The sequence below is a fragment of the Melopsittacus undulatus genome, chromosome 5 (genome assembly GCF_012275295.1).
Source record: "Melopsittacus undulatus isolate bMelUnd1 chromosome 5, bMelUnd1.mat.Z, whole genome shotgun sequence".
In the NCBI taxonomy this organism is placed as follows: Eukaryota; Metazoa; Chordata; class Aves; order Psittaciformes; family Psittaculidae; genus Melopsittacus; species Melopsittacus undulatus.
Window position 1 is genome coordinate 67244231 of NC_047531.1, and position 17382 is coordinate 67261612.

The window sequence follows — 17382 nt, forward strand, 5'->3', positions numbered from 1 at the left end:
GCACACAGATAATTCTGGTAAGAATGTACTATTGCTACAATGTCCCTTTTTCAGGAAGAGGTGACCTTGTAACATGTTTTCGAGCATCAAATTCTCCAGGAGTAAACTGCTGAAATTCAGTACCTATATCAAAAGTGCACATCATGGACAATGAAACTCCAGAAATTCATTTCAATATTCCAGCACTCATTTTCAGCAAACAACAAATCCGAGAAAAAAGAGATTTAAGCACTTTCTGGTGTTAAATGTCTTAAAAATCTTGTGCTGCAGTGTTTAGCAAGGCTATGCTTTTAGCCCTAAAATAACCCTTGTTATTTTTTTCAAACCACTGACGACAAGCATATAGCTTCTTCAGTACTTACAGCTAAATTAAAACCTTCTGCTGTACCTTACTATTTTAAAGCATGTCCATTGCATGTGGGAGGAGTGTTAAGTACAAGGGAAGAAGGCATTTATAAACCACATCATAGAACTTCAGTCATAAAAGCCCAAACAACCAAAACAAATATTGCAGTCAATACCAAATACACAAATGGCTTTTAAAGAGAGATTTGCTGCGGTGTAAAAGCTGACTTGCTCACTTGCCTATCTGCAAATCTGGCCACTACAAAGTGCTGCTACCTAAACGCATACAAGCAACACTCTGATTTCTATCAACACGTCAGTGCATTACTTTCATTCAAGCTGAAAAATCCAAGGCGGAAATTATATTCTCTTCTGTACATTTTAAGAAATGCAAGACTGAAACAAACCTGGTAAAGCAGGAGAGAGTTCGTTATATCCTCCAAATGAAGCATTCCGGACAAGCTTTCGGCCATCAGCTCTTGCAGAAAACACAGATGAAATCCCAGCACATGAAGAAAACCTACGTCGCACTGGACCCTCTTCCTTCATGAGTTAAGATGTTTGTGTAAGGATTATGTTCTCTGTGAAAGCTGGTTAGCATTAGCTGCTTGGAACAAGAGTGTTGCAGTAACAGCCTTTTACCTCACATTCTGATGAGTAAGATACAAAAGGAAAAAAAAAAGAAACAAACGAAGGGCACATGTGAAAAATGCAGTGAAGAGACAGAGGCTGCCAAATCAGCAGCAAGCCAAGCAACACTATACTCCTCTCATCAAACCCATTAGGACGCTTAAAGCAGAATGGCTTTGCTTCAGCTCCTGTTTCCCACAAACACATCTCAGTTTTGGCCCTCCTCTTACATTCTAAGCACACAAAAATGGTGAATTTTAAGGAGATTTTAAGGATCCCTTAAATTAAGCTTTTCTCCTGTTGGTCATTCAAGTCCCAAATTTATTTTGCACAAAGCAAAACTCATGAGCTATGTGGTTTCCCTGTTTGATATTGTGACACACTACAGTAATCTGAAAAGGGTTCCGATGCTTTGCATCATGCAGTCATATTGAGCTGCTGTTCAGGCTCTTAGCTAGCTAGTTTTCATCAACTGATTGCCATGACTCCTACATCTTCATTTCTTGTTGTTTTTTTTTTTTTTTAAAAGAGAGGAAATAGCTTTTTCTCCTCTTAGCCTATGCCGTATCTACATATATGAGCCAACCTGACTCCTGGAAGAGTTTGTTATTAATCCCCCAAAGATTTTAGGCAATGCATAAACACTTAAATATATTTTAACCATAAAGCAAAATCTCAGTGAATTGTGTTTCAAGACCAGAACTCAGCTGACCCAAACTGTTCTTGCTGACAGCTACCAAAATAAAGTCTAATAAGCTCTCCCTAACCTTCATCCACTGCTCGTTAGTTTGGCTGCCTCTTTTTGCCCTGACAGCTAGTGTGCATGGCCACACTCCTCTATATGTGGAACATCTGTCCCATCTGGTGCTTCTCTGCCAATCTCATTCCCTTCCCCTATCTTATTTCTGACAAAATAGCTTCTGAAACCTACTGTTTGCTGGAAAACAGAAAAACGAGGCACCAAGAATTGGCCTGAAAATAAGAACTCGTGCTCTTCTTTACTCCATACTTGAGATTTCCTCCTCTTACAAAGTGAAACTGCCCCACAATTACATCCATAATAGTGAAAATTTGATTAATCCTCAAATAATGCTGTCTCCAGCTGCTTACATAAAGAAGTGTACTCGCCATTTGCAGCTCAGTAATTTCAGTTGACAGTGGCTCAAGAATATAGTAGACCAAAGTATTTTATAACAACAGGTTTTACTGTGCAGAGTGTATGTGCATTAGTACATGCATGTAGATACATACACTAAGAAATACTGAACACACTGAAAATTCTTTTTTTCTGATCATGAAACATAGTAGCCTCCAGGATCCTATGAACCACTGGAATTTCTTCATGCTTCTTAAACAGACTCATGTCCCAGTACATGCCAAAGAAAAAAGATGTAACAAAAAAATCCCAAAATGAGAGTCATCAATAGAAACCATTATATGTGCTATGTAATTTCCATTTCTTCTGTACAAGTGAAAAACTCTATTCACTTCAGCACAGGGAGGGGGAGAAACTAATAAGCATTCATATATTCAGGCCTGTCTCCATTTATGCATTACTGTGGCTCGTACTTCCCTCAGCTGAAAGGACACCTTTTCCAGATGTCCCAGAAAGAACAGAAAGAGCAGCTGTAAAACTTAAGGAGTGGAATGGTGTGGCTATTGAAGAAGAAATGCAAGAAGGGAGAACTCAGCTTTTTTCTCCTTCCTTTAAAAAAAACCAACAAACCCAAACCACACAGCTCTGTATCATTCCTGCAAATCTGTCTTCATAGCTACAACCTTGGTCCAAGTCTCTTCAAAATACGCATTTTCCTTTTTCTAATTTGAATCAAGAGAAAGCTGCAGTAGAAAAACTCCCCTTACACACAGAAGGAACTGTATCCTCTCATTACAGACATATCTTGCCCAGCTAATGGCTCTGTTATCTTGACTCTGAGTCAGGGCTATGACCCTGCCCAGGACCGCTCTGCTGACACTGGTATCAGGATGTTTCTATGTCTTGCACTGGAATGGCGGGGTCACGTAGACTCAGGGGAAGCTGCACCATCAGCCACCCGCACTGCGCTGTTTGCATCTGCATCCAGTGGCCGTGCCAGCCAGCTCTGGATATACTACAGCCTACCACATTCCTCCACAGCATAGTCTTCTCTGTCACTTTGATCTCACAGAATCATAGGATCAGCTGGGTTGGAAAAGACTTTCAAGCTCATTAAGTCCAACCATTGTATCAGGGCTGCCCAAGACCACCACTAACCCATGCCACTAAGGACTTCGTCTCATGTTACTAAAAAGTGCCTAGATATCCAGGAATTTGAGGAAGCAACATAATCCTGAAAGTTTCCCCTATATCTCTCCATGCCCTCCCAGGTCCCTTGACACTGTTCACATACCTGTAAACAAGAGCAATTAAAACCCTCTCTTTCCTATGTTCTTGTCACCATTTAGAAGTGAAACTGAAGTCTTTGGGTAGATAAAATTCAGAATTTCAATATAGATACTGCTACATTTCACTCATCTGAAGCCATCTCCCAACCAAGGAAGCCATTATCTGGGTATTCTACTTAATTACCTCTGCTTTAACTCAACAGTGAAAGGAGATGCAGACTCTGTGCCTTTTGCCAAAATATGACTCCATTTCACCACCACCACAGAGGGGGAAAAGAACAAAAATATCTAATTTAAGCTTCCTTCTTCATCTCTCTCACCCCTCCCCCCTCAAGATATCTTCACATTTCACTTAGATCTGCAGTGGGAAAAAAATTACATGGTTTGGCTGCAAAAAGTCACTAGTTCTCCATCTTTTCAGCAGCTTATGGTTCATTATGCCTGCTAATACTTGTATACACACACTCATTTGCTTCAACTGCTTCAAAGCACTATACATTGCTGGAGAGAGAACCAACACACAACCAGAAGGCTGCTAGATGGAAAGGAGCTTGCAGCATTTAATAAAAATTAGCATTTTTCTCAATGGTGTAATTCTAATCTAAAGTTTATTGTAACAGTTGAGCATCAGCTGAGATAATACTAAAGGTGTTTCTGCTCTCCACACCCTCAGTGCCCAAAGCTCTTGGAAACCATAATTCCTTGCTGTAAATTTTATTCCTGAAAGGACACACAGGTACTTCTAAGTAGCTGGAAGTGCTTTCATTTGTACGTTCAGTACACTCTAATGGAAAGTGCACTTCAGTAGCCATCCTTTTTCCTCTCCTCCCTTCCCTGTAATTAAACTCAGACAGAAATGGTCAAACTATTGATAAATTTGGAATGAGTATCATCCATAAGGTGATCTTAGACTAATGTCCAGGAAGCCTTCTATCCTTTTGATATCAGTTCCAAGTGCCCTACTAATTGATATATTTAGAAAATGCACTAACATACGCAGCTTGGAACTTTATGCAGTTTCAAAATAGTCACAAACAGAACTACAGCAAAGTCCAACTGCACAAGCAAGGCATGGCCAAAAAGCATGCATAAAGAGGAAAGTATCTGCATTCTAGCCTAAATGCATCAGCTGTGCACCACAGTGCATGAAAAAAAGACACATCTGTACATGAAACAAAGATGCCTCATAACAAAAGTTCACCACTTCATGAAAGCTGGCACTAGACTAAATATGTCAATGTCAGGGAGAAAAAGTCTCATGGTTTCTTTGTATTATGTAATACCCAAATCAGGAGGAAGATGGAAAAATCATGACTGAAATATTTAGTTCATCTATTTTCAGGAGGGGAGAACCCATGCTCAGTCAACCTGTTGAACATCTCTAAGAGGAAGTTTCTTCTCCAAGAGGAAGAAAACTCATCTGTAATACGCATTTTCTAGAGGACAGAATGCATTTCTCCTTTCAGCTACTCAACTGGGGCTTCTTCAGTAGTTAATGCTGGCTGAAAAGCTAATCATAATTCCATGCTTAAGACATTCATCCAGGATACTGCCTGGGTCAAAACTTAAATCTTAGTATGTAAAGGCAAAGAGAAGACACATCCAATTCCAGCAGCGCATGAACACTTTTGACAAAGCCTGTTTTTAGTTACAGAACATTTCTCAGATTGAAAAATATTTACAGCTGAAAAAACCATAGTAATATCAAAAAAGACCTCTCCAAATTGTCCAGGTATGAATTCCAAGCACAACAACTGAAATCAAACCAAATATATTCTGAACTATTCAACTGATGAATTTTAAACCTAATAAAATGATGCAGTAATAGAACTAAAAGGATATCTAATGTTGCCAAGCAAAAAAATACTCCTTTTCTTCTTAGAGGTATATAAGGAAAACCCAAAACCTTAAAAAAAAAATTCTGTGAAAGCTAAAGGGAGATAAAAGTGGAAGGAAAACTGATGGTGTAGCAGAGAAGACAAAGCTTTTTTAGCCTTGCCCTTCAAGTCTGACAATAATTTGCCCTGACATTTTGACAACACTACCTCTTCCAGCAGAATTCTCCCCCCCAGTCCAACAAAAGCAAAGGTCATAAATACTAATCTGCACGCAGCAGAAACACTCTTCACAGCATGCAGAAAATAGATAAAGGAAACTGCTAGATTATCATACCTATAAATGAGTTTTATCCAACAGCTGACTTGTTCGCACATGGACTTTAAGTGCTTTTCTCCTATTTAACGAAATGGGTATTAAAGATATACTTGCCTTCAGACACCAGTATCTGATTCAAAAAAAAGACGTGCAAGTAGTTTACAGTGGCAAGTTTCTTTCATCAAATATTCTGCTGTTCTCTGACACTTCCAAGTCGAATGCAGTTTAGCTGAGGAGTAATTCCAGAGGCATGCCTGAGAGTGGTTATGAATGAACACCGAAGCTCCCAGTACCCTGCTGGCAGCTGTACTTGGCTGAATCTCCTCACTTGTTAACACTCCTGCTCAGCTCCTCCCACCCTAATTAAATAGGCTTGCTCACTGCTCAGGTTTCAAGAGTTTTCATCTCAGCCATTATGAAATTCCCAAGGTCACAGTTCAAGTAGGCCAGCTCTGCAGAGGCTGTCGGGAAGAAAGAACTTGCTTGAGAAGTTTCAAAGTAATCATCCCTGCTGTGCCTTTCAGATTCAGAGCCATGCTTTCATAAAGCCATAACCCACACAGAAAGGAGTACATGCAATTTACTCAAGCCACAAATACTGGGTGGAGTAGCATTTCAGAAATGGCAAGTTTTAATATACACACAATGACTTGCAGAGAGGAATGTGCCAGAGTATGCATTACAGCAAGAAAGCAGAACGTCAAGATAATAGATTCAGGAAACTAACTACACAAAGCAGAATTTAAAATATTTCACAAGAAATTCAGTCTGCTAACACAAGCCAAAACTAGATTATCTAGGGGTCTAATGCATTCATTGATTACTGTGACTAGAATGTCACTCACATCCCATTTGTGACAACCATTACTAAAGCTACTCTAAATAAGTTGCACAGGTTTGCAGAACTTGGGCTTCACATCCATTGAAGTTTGCTCTGTCACAGAACTTCAAAATGACCACCCTTTACACTGGAGTCAGGTCCCTGCAGCAGATATTAATCCAGAACTAGCCAACGAATAGCCAGTCCACATGGCTGTTATACACTGCTGATTACAAAACATTCCCTCAACATCAAAAAACATGGTAAGACAAATGAACATACGTCCCAAGAACACAGAAGACAGAACAATGCTCTCCAAGTGCAAGGGCTTACAAGATCTTAAGACAGAATTCCCATGCAACAGGAGAAAGCAAAAGCGTTAACATTTTTCTAAGGCATTAGATGCACTTACTCTACCAAGAAGGTGCCTAACTTCAGAAGTAATATTTATTGTTAACTCCACACTGAAGTGCTAGCTGAAAGATAAGCAGGAGCTGGTATTTATGCAATGACAGTATTCTACCAGTGGAGTTAGAGCCTCCCCATGCATCTGCTACAACCACAGGCATGCAGGATTTCTCTCTCCAGCTCCAACACGGCACCTCTCTGCTCTGGCTTTAGTGTCATGTACCCACAAGAACAAAGAGGCTCTCATGACCTCCTGGAAGAAACCTGACCAAAGTGCCAGAGCCAAGAGCCCACCTCAGGAAGAGTTGCTATCACTTTGGAAAGGCTTTGAGTGCACTGACCCAGGGCTGTTATCTTTCCTTCTACTGGATCTCTCTTTCCCTGATAGCTGGGAAGAGGAGATGAGAGCTACATCTCCAGAACTTCTTGCACGCTGACCACCAGTGAGTCAGAACAGGGATGACAAGCCAGGACATTTCTTACTACCTGGTCAAACAAAATCTGCTGCTGCTGCTGTCAACTGAGACAAACACCTGAAGCAAACAGTTCTTAAAAGCTACAAGTTGTAGAGGTCTACAACAAACCCCCTTTAACTTGTTAGCTGCCTTGAGTAGACAGCAATGTCCGAGTCTTGCACCGTCTTAGTCATTATGGCTTTAAAGGCACTGCAGCCTTCCCACGGGTCGTGTTTTTTGGAACCTACTGCTTGCATTTTTCACTTTCCACCTTCTCTCACATTCAAAAATAGTTAAATTTGTATTTTCCCCCCAGATGCAGCATCCTATGGATTAAGTAGCATGTCCTTTAGATTTTCCATCTTTATAATCCTAACATGCTTTTTTAGGCTCACATTTTCACCCCATCTGCATCTCATCAATGCTTTGAATAAAGACTGGAAATATACAGAAAAATCATATATTTTCAAACATCCTATTACAAACTTTTAACTATTCTATGATTCACTAGATTTCTCTCCTTACCACAAGTACAGCTTATTATTATTTAAGCATCTATACTGTTCTCATAAAAAGTTTGAAATATGTTTTAACAGCATATTTATAAGTTTAAAACCCCTTTCTGAGGAGACTCTTTTCATAAATCTTAAGTGATCATTATTTCTATATTAATCCAATTTCTCAAACAAATAAAGCAGTATCCTGATGCAAGCCCGAGTTAACAAGATTTACAAGAATCCAATTTACCAGGGATAATTTGTGTAACAACATAAACAGCTTACATCAGCAAGCAGAGTTCTGCTCTACAGCTTTTGAAAATGTAGTCTTCATCACTGTTTTACCACTTCCCACCCCAGTTTCAGAAGCACAGTAATCCATGCGAGTGAACTATTGAGTGTCTAGAAATTGCTTCCTTAAACACATACAGTGGAAAATTAGGGAAATCAGTAAAAGTTGTCAAGATCAACCCAATGCAGAGCTGCTCAAGACCACTTTCACAAGCAGTTTCTGAGTTATAAATGACATACACAGAGAGTTTGTGGCTGGAAAGCTTTCCTTTATGTAGTTGAGCTGAGAGCTCCCAAGACAAGTTAAATTGCTGGCTTTCTAGAAAAGGTGATACCACACAGAATGTAAGCAGTTGCCTAGTTAAACCAACTTTGTACCTTTATTAAAGCCTTTCTTACATGCTGTAGATGCAAAAAGCTATCTTTTATGCTTCTTTGTGTGTCAGTTTTTGTACTCAATAGCAGTCAGAGTTTGGTATTCTCCAACTTAAAGCCACTGACATTTCTAGGGCAAATAAATTTGTTTTATAGAACAAACTGTAGCATTATGTTCAGGACTAGCTTATTCTGACACTCTAGTTAACCACTTGAAACAAATTTACAACTACTAAAAGCCCATCTCAGGACCAAAGCTGTATATGGCTGAGTTAACCTTTCACCACTACAATTCTGAACTTACTGTGTAAACTGGTTGAGATCATACAAGCATAATCCTCACCATCACTTTAAAATACATCTCTGTCAAACAACCTTGCTGAGGTTTTCTATGCATGTTAGTCTGATCTCCACACCTGTAAATGCCGGTCTATAGCCTCAAAGGTCAGCCTTCAGACTCAGAATAAAGGACAATGTATCTTCACAGATACTAAACGTGTTATGTAAAATTAGAAGCTGCAGTTTTTTTATGCAAAGATTATACAGAACAAGGATAGTGTAAATAGACTTTTGCTGAACAATCACTAGACAATGCTTCCGGACCAAACTGTATTCCACATCTGTAGAACAGATCTGCACTTGACTCCAAAAAGAAGACCCCCATCACTGTCTCAGATGACATACTACACTTCATCTTACAAGAGTGACAGGTATGATGAAGGAGGAAGTTATGTGTCTTAAACTAGAATAAAAACAAGCACAGAAAAATGGAAGCTTTGTGAAATCCAGAGCTATGGTCACAGAAATGAAAATCCAACGTTTATACACAGGAGCACTTAAAATCATGAAATATAGACCACTTAAAACTTAACCATGACACATTATATGGTTCTCTGTTCCAATCAGGAAGCCAATGCCCCAAACTGATATTAAATACTTACCTCCACTGCCTCATATTAAGACTTTTAATTGTATTTATACATCATAAAGGCTTTCAATCATATTTATAATTCCTGTCATAAGGATCTTCCTTAAAATGCAAACAAAAGACTCAAATTAAGCTTGTTCCAGTAAGTTTTCCAAGTGATAGGCACCAAGCATGCTTCTCACTGGACTGCTGCTGGCTAGCCTAAGAATCTGGGCACATGTGGTGATCTATCTCCGCTAACACCAAAGTTAGTGCTAGTTGCTCCAGACATTGACTTTGCACAAGCTTTGTTTCATTCCAACTCACTAGGTTTTTAACCACAAGCTCTACACAAAACTGGCTTTGCCACACAGGCTCTTATATTCAAGCAACAGGAAACACTGCTTAGGTAATGCTGGCCAAATAGCATCCAACAACATAAACTGCCCAGCGGCAAAAATTAAGTACCCTTAAGTAACATCATGGCCTCCCTGTATGGACATTTAATCAGTTCTCTATAAACCATACCATACATTTTTCTGTTTTGTCTCTCTTTCACCCTGGGCCTAGTATGCTTTTGAATTGCTTATTTATGTTACCCATCTCCTAAGGATGCATTTGGGTGCCAGTGACTAAAAGCATCTCCAGTTAGTTCACAGTAAACACCTTTCAATACTGTAAATAAACATTTCCTAATTTCACAGAATCACAGAACAGTTAGGGCTGGAAAGGACCTTAAGATCATCAAGTTCCAACCCCCCTGCCATGGACAGGGACACCTCACACTAAACCATATCACCCAAGACTCCATCCAGCCTGGCCTTGAACACTGCCAGGGATGGAGCATTCACAACTTCTTCAGGCAACCCATTCCAGTGCCTCACCACCCTCACAGTAAAAATGTCTAAAAAATATCTAACCTTAACTTCCCCTGCTTAAATTTGAACCCACAGTCTCATCATACAATATTAAAGCATATTGTTAAGACATTTGTTAACTGGATTTTAGTTGAGCAGCCATCCTAAAGTACTTAATCACTTTTAACTCTGTTCTACTTCATATTTTTCAGACTTGCACAGCATCTCTTTTCCCCTACGTATTAAGCTGACATTTCATCAGCACTGTAATTTTCCCATAGGAATAACTACCACAGAGTAATCACCAACTTCTAAATGTGGGTCAACCCCCTCCATAAAAATCAAACCTACACCTCTCAAGTTGCAGATAGGCTAGAAGTTAGTGATTAGGGGTTGCCGAAACCTAGCCCACACTGTAGCTTTTCACTACTGAAACTGACTGCAAGCCAACTTCCTTGTTTCACGAAACTACAGCTTCATTTCTAGCAGCACTCCTGGAACAGTAAGTCAGTGATGACTGATGCTAAAAAAGGCAGATACATTTAACCAGCTTAAAATCACTTATATAAGACCTGAAATAATCAGAGAGAAGACTTAATATCTGCCAGGAGTTTGATGTAACATGATTGAGTCTTAGTGCATTTCAAGACAATTTTAATTATTTTCCTAAGAGTAAACACCCTTAAAAAGCACAACAGTTTGACTTTATTAATTAGTGTGAATAGCAACATTCAAAGGAAGAATGTACTAGAATATTCAAATATACTTATATAACTACATTTCTCTAATAAGGGATACAACACAGCACGTAGAGAGAACAACCAAAAATTCTTCAAACTTCATAAAAATTACAAACAAGTTATATATTTACATATGTGTATATTCTAGAGAAAATATTTTGAGAATAAGCACAATGCAAGCTGGAGAACATAAAGTGCTGTTCCAGTGAGATAACAAAGCTTTTAGAAAATACATGAAAGCTAACTGTGTGCAGCACTGAAAAAACTATCATAATAATTCTTCAAATACACTAAAAGACTACCAGATGCAACATGGTAACAACTATTTTTGGTTTCACAGCTCTTTCCTTTTTGTCTAAATGGTATTAAATGGGAAAATGGGAAAATGATTAAAAGATACCTGTAACACTCTCTCTATTGCTCTGACAGACAAATACCATCACTTTGACAAAGCAAGCTATGGGAATTAGGGAGACTCATACTGAAAATACAATAAATTTCAAAAGCACTACTAGAATTAAAGGAAGCAGAGATGACCAGCATGGCTGCCAAGAGTAAAGGGAGAAAGAATATCAACACAAAGAGCCTGAAGTTTTCACTAAGGAATTCACACACCGTAACAAACACATCTAACGATACCCTAGGCAATAAGACAACACAAGCAGTTTCATATGCAAACAAGCACAAGGAGAACAACTATTGCTTGCTTTTGGTTTTTAAATAGATTATGAACATGTCAGGTCTACTGATGAATTTCACTTTGCATCCAGTCAATTCACAGAGATCTACTGAGAGTGTTTTCAACAGGTTTAGTAAGGCAGAGGGACTGTTTAACTGGTTAACAGCCCACAAAAAGTAATGCTAAGACTTTTTTTCCCCTAAAAGCAAGGATCTTTCAGTAGAAGTAATTGTTAATAGATTTTTACACAAAGGTTCCGGGCACAAGTGGTTTATCACAACACTTCTGTTTAAACACATAAATACCAGAGACATTAAATGTGGCCATTGGCTACAGGATTACACACAGATAATGACTTACCATCACGTGGACTGCTCTCCCACAAATCATAACATGCTTTAATAAAACTAGTGCACAACATAATGCCTTTTTTTTTTCCATTTCAGATTAACATATAAGGATACAACGAATTACATTCAGTATTTCAATATGCTTTCTTCCTTACCTCTTTACTGTAAAAGGCAGCAGTTTTGAACCAACATTTGGAACAGAGAAGTAATATCAGCATTTAAGTTCTTTAAAACCTCTGTAAAAATAGTTTTGCCTTACCATAACCATGGGCAGATCCTGGGCTGAGAGACGGTTGGTGCAACTCTTTGGTTGGAGTAAAATAGACTTCTTTCCCCTGGTGCTGGCTCATTTTTCCTGGAGTTAAATGCTGTGACTCATCACTGTTTGTTACCACTGCTGAAATACAAAATGGATGCTCATTCAATAGTGTTATGTGCTTGGGCATAGATTTCTATTAACAACTTCACTGCTATTTATGAAATGTATTTGAATGTTATGTTGTGAAATTTTTCATTCTAGAAAATTAGGATTCCAAACCACAGATCTGCTTTGGGGATGACATAAAGAAGCCAGCAAGACTGATAGAAGACATGAGGCAGAAGATGAAAACAAAAACTAGGAGGTAGGGAAAGGCAGCTACTGAATATAGATACAGTATTAAGCTGTTACTTAACATCTGAAATCCTGCTTTTCTTTCCCCTTTTGTGATAGTTCTTGTTTTAACTAGCCACAACACAGCCAACCCAGGAAATGACTTGCAGATCAAGCTGTGCCACTATCCCAGAAAATTAAGAACAACATATGTGTATACATTACAAGAACCAAAATTAATCAATAAAGATCATGTACAGACTCTGTCAAGGTACAAGGCCAGACTGGATGGAGCTTTGAGGAATCTTCTCTGGTGGAAGGTGTCTCTGCCCATGGTGGGGGGGTGGAATTATATGATCTTTAAGGTCTCTTCCAACCCAAACCATTGTGTGATTGCATATGAAGACAAAGGCTTAAAGCAGAAGTTTCTCTTTGAACCTTACCAATCTCAAAGAATTGTGTGACATTTTCTAGCTATTTATAACATCACCTGCCCAGCCATCCCATTTATGGTGTCTGTACATTTCCTTAAAGCTGCACACAACAAAACTGCACCCTTTTTCATAGTGGAAGAGCGGCAGCCTCAGTTAAAACCTGTCCTGTGGAGTAGATATACTGACAAAAAATGATCAGAGGAGGAAAAAATAGATGTTTACTAAAGAAGAGCCTGCACTGGACCAACATGCTGTCCTTGATTCTGCAGCTGAAGAATAGCTTACCTTTGAGGCTACAGGCTGGCGTTTACATTTTTGCAAGTTCCCTTCTATCCCAAAACATTCTATGATTGTAATTCTTCTTAGGTTTCACATGCCACCTCTACAACTTGAAAAACAGATTTGGTAGACACACGCTTAATGTGTCTGACAAGACAATAGCATTGCCAACGATTCCTTCCACTCAAAGGCCTGCTGATTTATTTTCAGCCCTTCACTCAGGCTTCACAGAGCACTCATCCAAGAGAAATATCTCTATTTATCCCTTCCTTTACCTGAGTGAGTTTAAACCCATTCCATCTATCTCCCTGAAGATGAGCAGAGAGTTATTTTAAGGAAGAAACGTCAATTAGTAAATACCAGATCCTCCTCACAACTGTTTTGAGGGCACATTTCAGTACCAAGAGAACTATTAGAGCTGATAATAAATACTTTATACAGTTTCCTCATACTGGCCATCAAATTACTGATACATAGTTTGTCAGTACGATTCATGCATCAAAAGAAACACAAATTGGGGTCTTTGCAGCCAATTTATTTCATCGGATAAAGCTACAAGGAATAATAAAATATCTGAAGTGGCATATTCCCAGTTCCTCTGTTTCTATAATGAGCATGTGAAAGTGCCTACACTCTTGAAAATAGCACAAGGACATCAGATACAAGAAAAAGGTTTATCATAATTCAATTCTGAATTATTTTGTAATGTCTATGATAAGCAATACAAGCTAAGACCATGGCTTCTGCATGGATTTCTCACCAAGTAGAAAGAATTGGTGCCTGTACCTTTCTCTTCCCCACAAAAATGAACTCTTAATCCCAGGCAAAATTATTCTGCCAGTCAAATGATCATACTAATGCACATGAACCAGTGAGACTGCTAAGCCTTTAGATGCATGCATTCACCTATATACATAGACTGAAATCTTCCCCATGATCACATCAGACCCAATCCTTACTGAAGTATTACAGAATACACACCTGTTCATTTCTGCAGATGTTAAGTTATTAACATTAAGTGAACCATAGAAACCTATAAACAGACAAGCTCAAAATAAAAACTGGTTCTGAACCATTATTTCCGTGTCTTTACTATCTCTACTACAGTAACATTTGAAGGTTTCATTTCAGAGTGATAGGTATATTGTTTTCTCTTTCAGGTACATAATTTAAAAGATTTATTTGCTTTCTAGCCATGACTGGGTAAGGTGGCGAATAAGCTTTTCCCTAATAATAATAATAATTAAAGGCTAACATAAGGAAACATTTAGATGAGCAGTATGCCAGGTAAAATACTTCCCCAAGAGTAAATTTTCATAGTACTTCAGCTTCACAATTACAATACAGAAGGAAACCTAGTATTTAGCCCCACAGCCTCCATGCAATGATAGAGCCTATTATAAGCATATGTGCAAACATACTGTAGGAGAGGGGAACCACTTACTTGATGGTCCATGAGAGTCTCTGTTATCACCATGATGCTGTGTACACATACAATTGAAGAACGAGGAACAGCAAACATAAAAATCCAGGCCAGGAAGAAGCAAGCGCGCAAAAGCAGCAGCGGGAAAGAAGGACAATGAAAACAGTGTTAGTTCACAACTAAAATACAACATGCACCTCAATACCAAAGGCAGGGCATCAAGAGACTTAGCAGTTCAGAAAAGTTGAAGCAACAAAACTGACAAATACACTTATAGAGCAGCCATTATTAGAAGCCATCATCATATATGGTTAGTAAACAGTAATTGCCCCAACTGCTAATTCGAAGTGGAACCTCTCCATCAGCAATGCAGTGCTCAAATAACTTGATACACAATATATTTTAAGAAATGTTTAGCTGGAACACTTTTAGAAGATGAAAGCTCCGAAGAAAGATGAAATAACAAAACTTGCTTCCAAAACTGCTCCACTCTCAGACAGGTATTTTGGAAAGACAAAATCTTCTAAGCCATCAGTAATGTGCAAGCACCCACTAATGTCATATCCAAGCCTAACTGCTTTTGCACACAAGTGTGAACTTAGAAGCCACAGATTCAGTTCATCTATAAACACAGGGAATATTTTAAATCGCTCAGAATGCAAGACAAGTGTGCAGCTTAAAATTCAAGAGGACACTTTCTATCAAACTATTTCCAAAGAATCAAGTTGTATAACAAATTATTTCTGCCCACTGAATGTATCAAATATAGGCACTACAGGCGAGTAATTATATAGTAACAGCATGACATTTGATCTAGAATCTTTTATAAATCATTGCCACCCAAGGTCACAACTGGGGCTAAGATCCCACCATGTTCATCCATATATAGATGTAAGGCAAGTTCCACCTACATCTTAAAGGACTGCCTACTTTTGAAAACCACAAAGGAGGAGAAAACAAGCATACTGATCAGCATAAACATTTCCTCCTTATAAACATGATGCATCTTCTATACCCCAAATAAAAAACATCTGCTCCATAAAGGAGAGAAACTCTTGCTCTCTTTTAAAGAAGACCCAATCTTGCCCCTCTATTATGAGGACTAAACAGCAGGGAACTTGAAAAATAAAAACCTTAGCAAGCAGGAATCTTGTCTTACAATCCTGATGTCAAAACAGTGACTTTTTATCCCTCATAGCTGACTAGGGGTGTTAAATTGACAGTGCAATGTGCACATGTAAAGTACTGCAGTGAGAACACAGCAACTGAAGTGCACGTCATTGGAAAGGTGAGGAAACCCTTCTTTAATTATTCTGCACTTTCTGGAAAAGGACTTGATTAAACGGGAGAAGCCAAAATAAACTAGAGGTGCACTTGGCAAACAATCTTCCACCCCATCAGCGAATAAATTTAAGTCAGACTGAAACACTGCTAAGAGAACTTATCACAGAGGTTCAGGTATTGGTACATGAAAAGCATTCAAGAATTCAATGGTTTTCAAGACAAAGTGTTTCTTTTCAATGTACAGATAACAGACTGCAACTAGGAAGCAATTTATGTTCAGACTGAAACTGTATTGCCCTACACAGGTTTTAGATTCGGGAGAACAATGACTGACAAGAGACCGAGATAAAGGAGTCTGCAGTAATTGTACAGGGATCCAGCAGCTGACTGAAGGGCTGAGAACACCACTATTCAGCACTGGTCTGCTTTACTGCATGCTAAAAGTTGGAAAGCAATAGAAGAGAACTGGAAAAATACTGTTAACAGACATAGAGGATCAGCAGTTTCTTAGACTCGGACAGCAGGTCCACTCAGTGAATACTTACACGTTGAAGAAACAGAGTGAAAAAGTACTGCAGCAGGTCCTGTCTCACTGCCTGCCTCTCAAGCAGCCTTGACCAAGATACAACATGACACCACAGAGCAGGGCAACTCGTCACCTGAGATGATGCAGGGGCTTTTTATGTAAATATTTTAGCATGACATGGTTAATCCTATGAACTGGTACAAACAGCTCCTATGCCAGAGGCTGAAACACAAGCCTGTCTAACTCTGTCCCTGATCTTCTCCAATAGACATTCTGTTTACACACCAAACTGCCTCCGTTGCTGGTCAACCCCCTCTCCTCATTAGAGCTATTTAGGCCTGCATATTTACCTAAAACCTGCAGCATATGTATTTCTAAATACTGATGCAAGATTTTAAGATACCGAAATGACACTATTTTAGCCAAAAAGTCCTCTTCATTTTCCAATAATCCACTGCATCTCTGTCATCTGCAATTCATAACACTGCAGACTAGGCATTCAAACTCCTAAGGGAAAAGCCATGACAGCTCTACTTCAGTGTTTTCTCCGAAAATAAAAATGTCCTCGGGGCATTCCTGTCCATCACATCCCACAGTTTTTACTCTAAATATACAAAATTAAGAGAAACACACACTTATTTCTAGAGACAGAGTCTACATTTATTTTAACATTTATTTAACTGATAACGCTGCTACAGATTACAGAACAAGTCCTTTGACAAGGGAGGTTTCTAACTCTACGTGACTGATTTAGCTTCTGCTGAGGCACATTTAGTTAAAATTGTTGCTACCAAAATACACAAAACCTACCCCTCTTCCTAGTAAGGTTTTAGATTAAGACTAAGGAATAAACCCAGCAATATAAACCATCACAGGAGACAGCAGCCATAACTCTCTTTTCATAGAAAAGCAGCATTGTGCTTCAGAAAAGCACTGTCTTAGACATTTATT

General features: G+C 38.8%; 1 protein-coding gene across 4 annotated transcripts in view; it reads right to left on the reverse strand.

The window, feature by feature from the left end:
* Nucleotides 1–17382, reverse strand: part of OSBPL8 (oxysterol binding protein like 8) — a 91971-nt gene that overhangs the window by 40411 nt on the left and 34178 nt on the right. Inside the window, exons 3-4 of one of the 4 annotated variants that reach the window (XM_005147902.3) lie at nt 14643–14679; nt 12153–12290 (exon numbers count right to left, since the gene is read on the reverse strand). In XM_005147902.3, coding sequence (XP_005147959.1) covers nt 12153–12290; nt 14643–14679 — 175 coding nt within the window. Of the gene's footprint in view, nt 1–752; nt 996–5532; nt 5563–12152; nt 12291–14642; nt 14680–17382 lie in introns of those variants that run through there. The other 3 variants (XM_031047942.2, XM_031047943.2, XM_031047944.2) reach the window with 3 other exon arrangements.